This window comes from Hippopotamus amphibius, chromosome 5 (genome assembly GCF_030028045.1).
Source record: "Hippopotamus amphibius kiboko isolate mHipAmp2 chromosome 5, mHipAmp2.hap2, whole genome shotgun sequence".
In the NCBI taxonomy this organism is placed as follows: domain Eukaryota; kingdom Metazoa; phylum Chordata; class Mammalia; order Artiodactyla; family Hippopotamidae; genus Hippopotamus; species Hippopotamus amphibius.
The window spans coordinates 166,422,044-166,436,451 of NC_080190.1; the positions used below are offsets into that span (position 1 = coordinate 166,422,044).

Here is a 14,408-nt window from a genome sequence, read left to right on the forward strand (position 1 = left end):
AGGGCTCTCAGCTTTCCACAGTAATAGGTTATACGGTAACACCCCTTCCCCAGGGATGGAAAGGATGCTGTGAATTGAGAGCAGTCAGGACCCTTTGCTGAGGTCTTCCGCATGCCAGGAAGTATGCCAGGCCTGTGGCATCAAGGGGCACCCCAGTCCTGCAAAGAGGCTGGCTTGTTGCCCTGACTTCTGTGATGCCTCAGAGGGTCCTGCAGATGCCATCCCAGCCTCTGGCCTCTCTTGTCCACCTCCCAGCTGCAGTGTCCAGGGTGAGAACCATGTCTCTGTTGGCCACACTGACATTTCTGGACGTCACACATCCCCACTCCCCAAACCTTCCTTTAAAGCGTGTGCTGTCTGGGTGCAGCATGTTCCCTTTTCCTATCACTGGTACCCAATGTCTTACTGCCTACATCCCCCCACTCAGGGAAGACTACAGATGAGTGATGTGTGTTTCTACCAACTTGTGCCCTTGGCCTGCAGGCTTCCATGCAGACGCACGGCCCCCATGGTCCATAGCCTGACAAGGCCCAGGTCTCTGACTCCAAATGGCTGCGGTCATAGAGCCTCAAGTCCACCTTTCCGTCCTGGGCTCTGGGCTCATGGAGCGATCGCTCCGGGAGACAGTCAAATCAAATGCTAATTGTACTCTGGGTCAAGCTGAATTGGAGAGTGTGGCTTAGAATTGGAGCAAAATATTCAGTTCCTTCTTGCTTATCTCAACCAATTGAACTGACTTTTCTGTCCCCAACTGCAGCGTCCTGCCTGCAGCAGCCAGGCCAGCCTGATCAGTGGGCCCCGTGGAGGTCTGGAGACAGGGGAGAGATCGGGGGAGGGATGTGCTTCCCAGAGCCCAGCTGGGATCTGGTTTTGCTGAGCTGCCTTCTCGCTATGTATCTTCTTATAAGGGCACTAATCCCACCCTCACACTCTCATCTAAACCTAATCACCTCCCAAAGGCCTCATTTCTAAATACCATCACATAGGGTGTGACGGCTTCGACATATGCATTTTGGGGACACAATTCACTCCACAGCAGTGGAACTGGAGTTGAGTGTAGCCAGTCTCTGAATCCTTCCATGTGCCCACAGATAAAAGCTGTGGTGAGGTGCCCAGTGTCTCTGAGAAGCAGGTTACCTGGAATTTGCCGATTCCATGAGGACCTGATGTTTCAGCTGAAGATGACTGAAGATCCGCGACTCTGACATGGGGAAGAGGCCTCGTCTTGCTCTCCAGGGCTCCGGAGTTTGGACAGGCCCCGTGGTGGGCACTGGGGGAGGGGGTGGACGGGGCAAATGCCTCATCGTCATCATCCCGCAGATGCATATTGATGAAGTCGGCTGGGTAGCACCTGGGCCCTGGAGGTGTTTGGTGGGTGCTGAGTCAGTGAACACAGCAGAAGTGAAGGAGAAGCCAGCCCCTCCCCAGTGGCTACAGAGGACCTGCAGATCAGTGGGGGGTTTCTCCTCAGGCCCCAGAAGCACAGCGTCCTGGACCTCACATGATATCCTCACTTAGGAATGCACAGACCTTTGGTGACATGACTTTAGTGAATCCTGGTGTAAATAAACCACCTTCCAAAGGCATTTGGATGCTGGGGGGCCAGAGGGCCCAGGGACACCTCCACTTGGTGGGTGACACGCAGACGGATGGGACAGGCACGCTCCGAGGGACCCACTCTCTCACGCACAGGGGCAAAGCGACATCTGAGGCGGATCCCCAAACACAGCTGGACGTGAAAAGTGATGACGAAAAAGAAGGGAAAAGAAAAAATGAGGGGGGCGTATGTGGAAGACATTGACGATCGTTGAATCTAGCACCTGGGATCATACACTGTTTCCTTTCAGTCCTTGTGTACATGTAAAGATCCTTATGGTAGAATGTAAAAAGAAATTAGAACCGCTCCCTGTCCCGTACATTTTTTGGTTGGTTTGTTTTTATCTATTTTTTAAAATTTAATTAACTTTTTTAAATTTTAAAATATTTTTATACAGTTTTAAAGGTTACTTTCCATGTAGTTACTACAAAATATTGTCTGTATCCCCCGTGTTGGACAGTACATCCTTGAGCCTGCCTTACACCCAGTACTCTGTACCTCCCACTCCCCCCACCCCACCCCTGCCCGTAACCGCATCTCTACATCTGTGAGTCTATTTCTTTTTGGTTATATTCACTAGTCTGTTGTATTTTTTAGACTCCACATATAAGTGATATCATACAGTATGTGCCTTTCTCTGTCTGACTTGTTTCACTTAGCATAATGCCCTCCAAATCCATCCATGTTGTTGCAAATGGCAAAATTTTTTTTTTTATTCCATCAGCTCTTTGTTGAACAATCAAGTGCGTGTTTGGAGCAGACTGAGGGGGGTGTTGCTGGGTGGATTTCCCCAGGGTTCCCACAACCAAATCCTAGGGGACCTGCGTTTGTGGGAGGGGTCGCGTGGTGCAGAGCAAGCCGGCTTCGGCTTGTATCTGGCAGGTGCCTGAAGGGTCCCAAAGAAGTGCCTTTAGATCCTCGGGGCTCCCTGTGGAGGGTCCTGGCTGATTCCTTTCCCAGCTGGGGGCTCCAGCCTCGATGGCCTGGGACCAGGGAGTGATGAGTTTCCACCTGGCCGAGTTCATCCGGTGGGACTGGGCTTCATGTTTCGCCACCTGGTGGCCACCTGTCCACATTGCCGCTCTAATGTGATCCCAACCAGGAGAGAATATGGAGGAAGATGGGTCCCTGATACAAGCAGAGGGTCAGGAAGCCTGTTAACAACTGATGAGAGCAGGGCCCGGGGAAGGATCTCACTCACTTAACCCTCAATGGATGTTTATATGGGAGGTACTTCATCACCGCAACTTTATCCATAAAGAAATATGCACAGAGAAGTTAAGTAAGTCACTCACACGCACACAGCAAATAAGTAGGAACCCAGGCAGCCTAAGTCCTGGGCAGCTGTGTTCATCTCTGCACCATCCTGCCTCTGGGGGCTGCCTTCAGAAGGTCACCACAAACTTTTCAAGTGACTCGGCAGGTGTCACTGCAGAGAACATGGAGCCCCAGATCCGGAGAGAGAAGGCTTGGCGTGAACCTTACCTCTGCCTTCAACTGCTTGGAGTCGTTCACCAGCCCTGCAAGGCTGTTGAGAGTTCAAGATGGTGCCTAGGGAGGTGCTGTGCAAACTGTAAAGTGCCACAGAAATCGGGAAGTAGTATTATTTACAACAGCTTTACACTGCAGAGTGCCGGTAGTGCACGGCTGGATCTATTTTAAAACTTGGGAGATTTGTGTCAACTCCGGATCAGACGTGCATCCACCCAAGGATGAAACTTCTTTGGGAAGGATGGACACTAACTCTGTCCACATTGGGCTATTTCATTCAGCAAACACATGCATCTCCCTCCAGCATCCGACAATGCATTTGTTCTTGATCTCACAGCCACTCTGATGGCCCGTATTGTGGTCCCCATCGGACAGATGAGACTGAGGTTCAGAAAGGTTAGGCGACTTGCCATAGTCACACAGCGGGGAGAAGACACAGTTGCATCTGAGGTGATGTCTCCGTGTCCTGAAACTGGGCACTAACCCAGGAGGCGTCCTTTTAGGACTGAAAATATCTCCTAAGTGGAAACTCTGAGAGACAGCACCAAGGCACAGCCCCCACAGAACAACAACAGAAACACCCAAACGATAAAATAGTTTTTTTTATTCACTTTGATTCAGATCATTGGAAATATTCAACAATAAATTAAAAATAAAAAAACAGAGCAGAGGCTGAGGAAGGCAGACTCTTGCCAACTTCACTCAAAAAGTATCCAGATGAACTCAGCTGCAAAAACACAGGAGCGAGGCAAGGGGACGGCGGCGGGGAGCAAAGAAAGCAGATTTTAAAACACCACCAACCAACCCAACAAGATTGCGAAGAGGAAAAAGTGCTCAGGAAACTTTGGCTTTGACATGAATTCCGTTAAGTGTGAATGTGATGGTGCACCCACGTCCAACCTACACAGACCCAGGTGAAAGCTGGCGTCCGGACCAGGACCTTGGGCAGGTGGGCGACAATGGCAGTTCAGAAGCTGAGCAACGGGGTCAAGTTCAACACAAGTACAGGAGTCTGGATCTCTGACGGGCTGGGAGGGAAACAGGAGGCCGGAGGCAGGCTGGCTGCTCATAGGAAACGCAGTGCTTTGGGTAAGAACAGGCTGTGTGATGCTGCTTTGCCCGGCCTGCTGTGCCTCCTACACCCTCTTCTTTTTTTTTTTTGCTGCTCCCCCCACCCCAGGAGGGCTCAAAACTTGTTTGCCCAGACCCCACAAGAGGATGACCAGCTGGTGGCCTGTGGCCACATCTGCTGCAAACCAGATATCCACGATGGACACCGTGACAGCCCCGAACTCTGGAGGAGTGAGGACAGTTGCCCGTCCCTTTGGCTTCCCCGGAGAAAGCACTTCCGACCACAACCACGTGAGGGAGACTGAGCTCTTTTCAGTTTTCCATTTTGCCTTTGGGTTCAGAGAACACTTAAAGCAAACATCACAGTCCTAAATGTTCGCTGTGATTCCATTCCGTCTTTGACCCAGAGGCCCAGTTTGCATCGAGGTAGGATGGGCCTCTCGCTGGTCCTTCTGGCCACAGCAGAGCCTGGGACACCATCAAGCCTCCTATCTGCCCTCCCCCTACAGGAGCTGCCTGTCCCTCCCCCCTTACCTGGCTTTTCTCTTTTACATCCTATTGCCTTGGATCTGGCTTCTCCCACTAAGCCCAGCCCACGTGGTGTGCTGGATGACACCCGATGAAGCCAGGGCAAAAGGCATCAATTCAAGAACTTCCTTCTCTGCCCCAGATCACTACAAACCCATCCTCCTTCCTTCCCCTACAGGTGGGTGAGGGCAGGGGCTCCAGCAGGGTGTGGCTGCAGGTGTTGGTTTTGCTCCAGCTTGAGAAAGCAGCCTCCTCGTTCCCTGGGGGAGTCGGAAGCCTGGGATGTTGCTGACATCTTTCTCCCTCATCAGCCTGGCCTTTTTTGGCTTCAGGCTCAGCACTGATTGTTGCAGGCAGACACCTCTGCTCCATGCCCGGGGCTGGTCTCTAAGGAGCTCTCCGACTATATGCACATCAGAGCCCTGGGCTGGGATCCCGGGAAGCCCAGCTGCATATACTGGTCATGAGAGGAGCCTTCCCATGTGGGTCCTTCTCATCCTCCAGCTGACGGCCAAACCCCCACGGGAAACCCTCTTTCCCAGTTCTCAGCCGCCCTGACCCCAGGTATGGGCCCCGCTGGTTTAAGGCAATGGTGCATTAATCCCGGCCACGTTGGCTGGCTCTATTCGGTTAGGTGGCCGTTGTTACGCCAATGAGACAGACACAGAGTGACGTCTACCGCAGCTATGGGAAAGCACGCTGCTGTCTCCTCCACTGGGAGGATGCTGTGAGAAGGCCGAGGTGCCAGCTTGTCTCGGGCCACCGTGCGCAGCCTGAGAACGAAGCCTGGTGGTGAGAGGCTTGCAGTCAGAAAAACCTACACCAACTACAGTTCTTTGAGGGGCTGGATGAGCCTGGCTGGGAAAGCCCACCTCTAGATGTTATAACATGGGGCCAATAACACCCTCTTTCGGCTCAAAATCTGTTTCACCATTGGTTCACTTTTGCAGTCACTTCCCTGCTCTGGCCTTGCTTTTCGCATCTGTAAAATGGGATCTGAGGGCTGAAAGGCATCTCACAGTGAACAGCCTAGTGGGAGGGAGAGACGGGGTGGGGACCAGGCATCTGACCAGGTGGCGTGCAGCTCAGCCGTGGACACCTGCCTACTCTGGGGACCTCACTCAGCACATCCAGAGAAGCCGAGCGCTCCCTCCGACCCCATCGTCCGGAACAGACTCGGCTTTCAGGAGAAGGGGAGAGAGAGCTTAGGGGTCGGCCCACACTGCTCCCTGCGTCAGAGTCCATTTCTGTAAGGTTTGTCCCTGGGATTAATCAGCTGACCAACACGTTTGCCGAGTTCCTCACGTCAAGCACTGCCATGAACTCTGGCCTCTGAGGATTTACGTTCAGAATAATGACCTCAAGGCAATTTACAAGGCTTTATCTGTCAAGAGAGTCTTCAGTTTTGGAGAATTTTAAAGCTGGAACAGGTTTTTGTTTGTTTGCTTTAAAAAAAAAAACTTTCTGGCTCCTGAATTTTTGAGAATCAAATAAAAACTAGAACCTCTCCCCAGGAAAATACTCGTATACAGAGACTCAGGGGAAAAACAAATGTGGTGTGTGACTTCTAGGGGCGCTTGTGAATGTCCGATACCATGACCTCTCATGATTCCTTCCTCTCCATTTGCAGAGGGAGAAACTGAGGCTGGGGAGGGCAGGGCTTATCCAGAGGGCTGCAGGGAGCAGCAGAGGCAGGCCCCCTGGCTTCTCAGACTGGCATCCTTCACACTCCACCAGGACACAGTCGCACCTCCTCAAAGTATCAGTGGCCTTTTTAGGAAATGCTCTCGACAGGAAAAATGGAGTTTGTTTTGTTTTGTTTTTGTTTTCTTTGATTAAATGTCAGTAACTGGAGCCAACAATCTCACTGTCCTCTTCTGCCTGCGACTCTACTCCCCACCCAGCCCCAAGGCAGTTCCGCTGGGTTTGGCAACTCCTAGCCTGAGAGTGAATCTAAGCCCATATGAGAAAGAAGAAAGGGAGGGCTGGGAGAGAAGGAGGTACACGGCATTCTGCAAACCTACCAACCTGACACCCCATGATTTGCCCACTAGCCTAGACATCATGGCGGTAACCCCACGTCTGAGGGTTCCTACAAACCTGGCTTTGAACACCCACACCCCAGCTGCCAGCAGAAGCGAGAGCAATTGAGTCACAAAGTGCAGACGACGTCAGCTGAATCTAAAAAACAGAACAATAAATAATCAGGAAGGCTGACAAGGAAGAAAGAGCAGCTGGGACATGAAGGATGAGGTATGACTTCTCCCCTCTGATGGTCACATTCCTAGAATGTCCCCACAACCGCCAGGACACCACGCAGGTGGCCAGGAGGGATCTGGTCCAGAGCGTCGACTCCTGGGGAAACTGCTGGCTGGTGGCGGCCCCCTGCACGGCTCTGAAGGTTACAGGCACCAAATCCAACAGTCTGTGAAAATCAGAAAGGACGGTCCATGGCTTGGGCCTCTGGATGGAGCTGAGCTTTGTTCCAACTCAGACGCTGGCTCAGGAAACTAGAAAACTGTCCCCAGATACAGAGCGAGGGGAGTGCATGGCTGGGGTCCCCCTTTCCAAGTCGGAGCTTCTGCCTCATTTCAGCCAGTGCGTGTGTTACTCTCCCAAATACAAAGGCACACAGAAGGCATCAGAGCTGCTCTCCGCCATCATGATAGCCACAAAGATTGATTACTCAAGGGAACACGAACTTGAGGAGAAGACATGTCCTGGGTATTTAAAGTCTCTGAAGACCTTTGGGGTGGGGAGCCCCCCTGGCCACTGTAAATGAGCTGTGGGCAGAAAGGGGAGGTGGGGTGGTCCTGCCACATGAGGGAGGCCCCACGTGGCTGTCCTGGAGGTCATCCTCACCCAGGAACTTCCCAGAGAAAATTAGAGCGTTGGCCCCAGGCCCCTCCGCAGAGGAGAGTCTCTGCACATCCTCCCCGGGAGACCATCCTCTCCTTTAGAACATGGGAATCTTCGAACGGACCTCTCCCGAGTGTCCCCACCTCCCCCCAGCCCAGAACAGCAGCGAGGGGGGTCTCCCCACCCGAGATTGGTTCTGCAGTCCTGGCAGGGCTTGGCGACCTTGCTGAGTAGATGCTGCCGAACGTTGGGGTGCAAGAGGCTGCAAGGGGCACCTGGGCACACCCCTGAGGCTGTCCCTCCAAGTTCCCGGAACAGAACGGCTCCGGCGAGAAGCTGGGTCAGGCTGTGGAGAGGTGCGCTCTGGTGCATCTGCCCTGAACCCTTCGCAGCGTCATCTTCCCTTGAAGATCCGGATTTTGCTGATGGATGCCAAGGTGGCCGTCACGTTGGACTCAAAGTCCCCATCGTGCACCCCGGTCTTCCGAAAAGCCCCCGCCGACGGGTTGTTCTCCCAGTAGTGGTGCCAGTTTCCTTTGCTGTCCGCCCCGAAGCCGTACAGGTCCACCTGCCGGGGCAAAACAAAAGTCAGAAGCGGACAGCAGGGCTGCAGGTGGACCCTCTAGGGAAGGGAAACTGTAAACACCCCTCCCAAGGATTCACATAAACCCTTCTCCAGCAGCCTGGAACTCCCAGGGGCTTGGCGAAGCAAAAGCAGGTTGAGGAAAAGTCAAGTCCAACACCAGAAGGTGCAATGGGAGGCTACTGCCTGTGGGTGGCCCTGAGGGTGCTGGGTCTACCTCTGCAGAGGTACAACCTCTTCTCCAAGGCTTGAGGGGCAGGGCTTCAAAGCCCAGCAGCCTGCCCTAGACCGCAGCTCTGCCTTGTATTGGTACACCCTGCGAGTGCCAAATCACATCTCTGAGCCTCACTTTCCTCATCTGGAAAATGGGGCCAAGAGTGACGACCACAGTGAGGCAGGCTGCAGTGCTGATCCTTTCCTTCCCTTGGGCTAATATCCATCTGGCCCAGGGGTCCTCACTGTCTGGTGGGTGGGGTTGGGGGGGCTTCTTGTACGTGACGAGCATTTACCGAGCCCTTATTCTGTGCAATAAATCCATCAGAGTTGAGGCAGGTGCTGGGAAATTAGGGACTCGGGAGTCAGGTCTGAGCCCTTCATGCTTCTAAATTATGACAAGCACCAACCGAGCCCTCGTGAGGGACAGGGACTGATGCCGGAGCTCCCCCAGCACCGAGGATGGAGGGGCAGGAGGCCGGAGAGAGAGCTCGTGACATTTGACCTGGGTCTTGGGAAATGACTAGAAGCTGACCAGGAAGGGACGGGGAGGAGGGGCTGCAGCGTGGCAGACAGATTTCGGGGGTGGGGACCCACCAGGGGCAGGAGACAGCTCTGTGGCGAGTGCAGCCTTTCCAGACAATGCCAGCACGGACACAGGCCCGCCCCAGAGCAGGAGGGAAGAGATGGGAGGAGCTTTTCTGAGGCAAAAGCCCACGGGCTCCGTGACCAGTGGGCTGGAGGTGGGGGCTGGGTGGGGAGATGAGAGGCAGATACGGTTTCTGGGAGGGACACCCAGGTTTCTGGCTGGAGGGCCAGATGGTGGCAGAACTACGGAGGCAGAGACGGTGGGCGGGCTTTGCTCCCCCCTCGACCCCTTCCCTGCGATGTCCAACCATGAGCCTGGTGGGGTGGGGGCGGGGATGGGCTGTAGGTGACAAGAAGGGACATCGGCGTGCCCTGCCTGAACCAGGGCCGCTGGTGGGGCCCCTGTGGTCCCCCTCCTGCTTCACTGCCCAGGGGCAGGGAGCACCCCACACCGTTGACAGAAACCCAGGCACAGCCTGAGACGGAGAGGCGAGTCCATGATGGGAAACAGAGGCTCGGCAAGGTCACTGGTGCTCAACCCTGGTGAACGGTGGAACCCCTGGGTGCCTGGTTCCCAAGGTCAGGAATTCTGGTGGAAGTGGGCCGGGCTGTGGCCTGGAACTTAGCTCCATAGGTGGTATTAATGAGCAGCTGGGATCGAAACTGCGGCCCCAGACAGCTCCCCGGATTACCACCTGCTCCTCTATTTTGCCCCCAGATCTGAGCTTCTACCCGCCGGGCCCGGCTCTGCCTTGGGAGCTCACAGACCAGAACACAGCTCCTCCCCAGCACATCCTGTGGGGGAAGCACTGCACGCCCCACCATGGAGACAGGCTAGGAGCTCCCAGAAGAGACAGGCTGTGCCGGGCCTGGAGGCGGGGTGGAGATGGGCCTGACCGCAGGCGTTCTCTCTGCCCCTCTTGGGAACATGGGATGAGGAGCCCTCAGTCCCCGTCCCCCCGGGGGGAGTGGGCAGGCAGGGAGGAGGAGGTCCTACCTCATCACAGATGTGCAGTGAGAAGATGACCGAGAGGATGCCAGTGGATGGGTACCGCCCGTGGCCCTGAAGCCAGCTGTCGAAGACGTACTTGATGAAGGCCGGGTGGTAAATCAGGATCTGTGAGAGGGGAGGACACGGCCCTGGGTGAGGTGGCCGGCAAGGGGTACCAGGCATGTGTGAGGTGCCACATGCTGCTGTGACCACAGGGGGCACTGCAGTGACTGGAACTCACACCCCTGCAGTGACTGGAACTCACACCCCTGCACTTGTGGCGGGGGAAGCTACGTTCTAGGCGAGAAGATGGACCCTGACCTAAATCACGGAGAGACAGAGGATGCTAGAAAAGGGTGATGAGATTATGGAGAGAAACAAAGCAGAGAAAGGTGATGAAGTGCTGGGGTGAGCAGGCTTGATGACAAGGTGATATCTGAAAACAACCAGATGAGGCCAGGGGGCCGGACAGGAGGCTGCAGGAGGTTCCAGGGAACAGCATGAGCTGCAGACAAGGACGCCCCTGTCACACTGCAGGAAGACGCCGAGCCACTCCTTCTGCCTGACACGGGCCTGAATGGTCTCCAGTCCCTAAAATAACCCCACGTACTGGCTTTCCCTCTCCTCGTGTTACAGATGAGGAAACCGAGGCTCAGAGAGGCTAAGTGATGTGCTCAATGTCACACAGCCACCACCAGGAGGACATTAGCTCCAGCTGCACAGTGAACTAGCTGTGTGTCTCTGGGCAAGTCACCCGACCTCTCTGAATCCGATCTCTCCATCTACATATGACGGTGTGTGCAAAGGTCTGGTGTAGTAGACAGTTCATTTCCTTCGTCCCTCTGCCCTTTACCCACATCTCAGCCAACCCCATTCCAGGGCCCACTGGGGAAGATGGAGATATGGAGACAGGAGGCTTGGAGATGCTCACACCGCAGGGCAGTGGTTCTCAAACTGTGTCAGCACCCCTGGGGGTCTTGTAAAAACCCAGGGTTCCTGACTCAGCAGATCTGGGGTGGCCCGAGGACTCGCATTGGTAACAAGCTCCCAGGTGGTGCTGCTGGTCCAGGGTCCAGTCTTAAGGAAGCTCTGTAGGGTTCGTCTCTCCACTCTCGAAGTGGAGGGCCACCACCCCCACTAGCCTGGGCGCCCAGGGGCTCTCCACAGGCAGATGTTGGCGGGGGCGGGGGGCGGGGGGAGACGGTACCCTCTGTCGTCATGCAGATCCTTGAAAGCGAGGCTGAGCTCAGAGGACATCTGAGCCTCGACTCACCTTATTCTTTTTCACTTTGATCTTCGTGGGGACAGGAACGTAGGTGCTGCAGGAGGACAAGGCAGGTGGTTACTGTGGGGAGGGGGCCGGCTGCCTGGACATCAGCTGCGGGCAGGGCTGGAGAGGCAGGTGAGGCGAGGGGAGAGGCTCACGCATTCCCCGAGGGACTCCACCTCCTCGCAGAGGGCGATCGTGGCGAATCCGAGGACCTTCTGCTGTGCTGTGCTGCCTTTTCCCAGAAAGGTGAAGGAGGGGGATTGCTCCAAGCCATCCACACAGCACAAGGTCCACACAGCACAAGCGGCAGGGGGCACAGCACCTGTTCTGCCTGCTGGGATGCTGGCTGATAGGCCCACAACGGCCCCCTTTTCATCTCTGAGGTTGCGCGAGCCCCCAAGATAAAGGAATAAATGCCCGACCACCTGGCCTCACACGGCATCTAACTCAGGTACAAGTCACGCTCCGCCTGTGGGACCAGGAGGAAGGAGCCGGCAGCTGGGTCCCGGCAGGTCCAGCCCCTCCCCTGCCTGAGCCTGCTTCCCTCCCTGCCCTCCTCCTGCGAGCACAGCCCCCCAGTTTCCTGCACCCGAGTCCTTCAGGTTTCCTACCCAGGCCTCAGACAAGGAGGCTTTTGGCCATCTGGGCAGTAAGCCGCTGGTCTTCAGGCAGGAATGGGACCCGGGGCGAGCCTGGCTCTGCGTAAAGGCCAAGCCTCCGGGTCTCCCTGGAGGACGGGCGTCACGAGAAGGACTAGCGTGAATTCAGTGAGACACGTGCAAGCGCCCGGGACCAATCAGGAGATGTGAGCTCCCCGAAGCCCAAGGCAGCCAGAGCTGACACGCGCCTCACCCGGCCTCCCCACCCGGCCTCCCCACCCTCCCCCCAACCCAGCCGGGGCCATTTTGACAGTCTGAGAAGCAGGACGCTGTCATCCCTGAACACCACAGAGATGAGGAAGGCTCCAGAACAAACACGTGCTGGGGCCTTTCCAGCAGGGGGTTTCCAGGGTGTTTGGGGAAGCAAGCCTGGGAGGTCCATCTGGGGGCCAGGGAGTCATGAGGAGGAGGAAGGCCAGAGCTCGGCGTGCGCTGGGTGTTGGGAGGAGGGTCTGGAGCTGCCCTGGGGGCTGGGGCTCTGCCTTCCAGGAGGAGGCTTGGGGATGGGAGGCGTTCCGGAGGAACCGCATAAGCACGGCTGTGCGGAGTGGAACAGCATGGCCGAGGGCTCAGGGGCCCCCACCCAGCGAGGAGCAGCGGGGCAGGCAGTGACCCTCATGTAGACGCCCTGAGGGGACTTACTGGGAGATGGTGCCTGTGGTGGTGGCGCTGACCACCCACTCCAGGTCCATGGTCTTGAAGGGGACCAGGACCATGCTGACATTGTCCGCCAGCTCCCGGAAGCTCTCGGGGTACATGAGGTGGTGGGTGGTCTTGCTCCCGACGTCAGACTCAAAGCCCACTGTGGGGGCCTTGTTCATCCTGGGGGTTGGAGTGGGGAGAGGACACGCGTCACATTGTGGGCTCTGATTCTGGGGTCAGCGTTAGCTCCGTGAGGCTGCCCTGTGACCCCTTCACTGGGCCCCAACGTCCGCATCTGTAAAATGGGGGCAACTGCGGCACAGCTCAGAGGCTTTTGTTACTTTTCTCTCATTTACGGCCTCAAGTGAACCTAACCATCACCACCACTGAGGGCCAACTCTGTCGTGGTCCAGGGACGCACCTCATTAACCCTTAATGATAACTGTGTCCTGCGTGTATTTTATGGTCCTATTTTTATGGCCAAAGAAACCTGAGCTCAAGGAATTTTTCCCAGGACACAGAGCTATACCCAGCGGAAGCCTTGAACTCAGGGCCTGTCTGACCCTGAACCTGACTCTTTCCCCTTCACCATGGACATTCTCACTGGACACCAGGTACACAGAGGTTCCCTGAGGCCAGGTGAGTGGTCTAAAGACATAAAGTCAGAGACCAGAGAAATAGGGGATGGTCCTAGAAGGTGCCTAGGGATCGCTGCCTGTGCTTCTTCCCTGGGGCACTGGTGCCCCTGGGTCAGGTGATGGGTGTGGGAATGATGAGAAACCCAGGAGAGCCACGGGGCATCTTCCTGGAATATCCACTTTCCTTGGTGACATTACAAGGATATACTTATATTATGGCCTAGATGGCAAAATAGGGATGGATTTTATTTTGTACTTTATTTATTTTTTGGCTGTGCTGTGCTGCTTGCGGGAACTTAGTGCCCAGGCCAGGGATCAAATCCCAGCCCCTGAGAGCGCGAATGCCAAGTCCTCGCAGGGAGGTCCCAAACAGGGATGGATTTTACAGATTAAACAAGAATCCTCATGTTAGTCTTGGCCTCTGGCCAGGCCTCTCAAGGCCGCGCTCCAGGCCCACTGGCTACCTCTGTGTGTGGTTTCCTCTCTGCGTCCAGCGAGGCCCCACTGGCCCATCTCTATTCTGCAATGCAGATGGGGAGACTGAGGCCCGGAGGTAAGGGGCCCGGGGTCCCTGGGTAAGTCTGGGCATCCCGGGCTGGGGTCTTGACCTCCTGACGCTCAGCCGCGACGCCCCCTGCAGCTCCAGGGGCCCCCGGGGGGCAGTGGGGTGGGCTGGGGGCGAGGGCCGGCGCTCACCTGAGCACGAGGTCGTGACTGTCTATCTGAGGTCCGTACCAGGACTCCCTCAGGTTGCCCGAGTTGCCCACGACGGCGCAGCGCCGGCAGCCCACCGCACGCTTCTCCAGCAGGGGGTCCACGTTCCCGGGCACCACCTGGAACAGCGCCTTGATGGTGTCGTTCAAGTTACTGGGCTGCTTCTCCCGCTGGAGCCTCTGCAGGCGGAGAAGGCAGGACCCGGGTCAGCTGGGCTGTGCTGCTTCCGGCCCTGCTGCCGGGCCCCGAGCCCACCGTGGTGGGTGACCCAACCCCTCCCGCGTACCCTTCTCTCTGCTGGGCCACCTGCCCCCCTAGAAGCCCAAGGGCCCCTCAGGGAGATGGGAAGGTCAGAGAGCATTCATTCATTCTACAAAGGTTTACTGAGCACCTACTATGCACGAGGTACAGCTCCGGCCTCGAGGCAATGAGACTGGCTGCTATGAGTGAAGCACGTGGGAGAAGGGGCAGGTGACCCTCCACGCCTGCCTCCCCTGCCTCTGCTCCCTGCACCCTCCCACCCAGCAGCCCCAGGACCACAGGGTTCCAACCAGACCCAGAAAT

The 14,408-nt window shown here is 56.1% G+C and overlaps 1 protein-coding gene across 2 annotated transcripts in view; it reads right to left on the reverse strand.

Annotated features, from left to right (window-relative positions):
* Nucleotides 1–3,675: 3,675 nt before the first annotated feature.
* The window catches only part of ST3GAL1 (ST3 beta-galactoside alpha-2,3-sialyltransferase 1), a 98,673-nt gene continuing 87,940 nt past the window's right edge, over nt 3,676–14,408 (reverse strand). For both annotated transcript variants that reach the window (XM_057736373.1, XM_057736374.1), the window contains 5 exons: nt 13,827–14,023; nt 12,493–12,672; nt 11,195–11,240; nt 9,928–10,047; nt 3,676–8,114 (listed from right to left, as the gene is read on the reverse strand). In XM_057736373.1, coding sequence (XP_057592356.1) covers nt 7,941–8,114; nt 9,928–10,047; nt 11,195–11,240; nt 12,493–12,672; nt 13,827–14,023 — 717 coding nt within the window. In that variant the 3' untranslated portion in view covers nt 3,676–7,940. The remainder of the gene's footprint in view (nt 8,115–9,927; nt 10,048–11,194; nt 11,241–12,492; nt 12,673–13,826; nt 14,024–14,408) is intronic.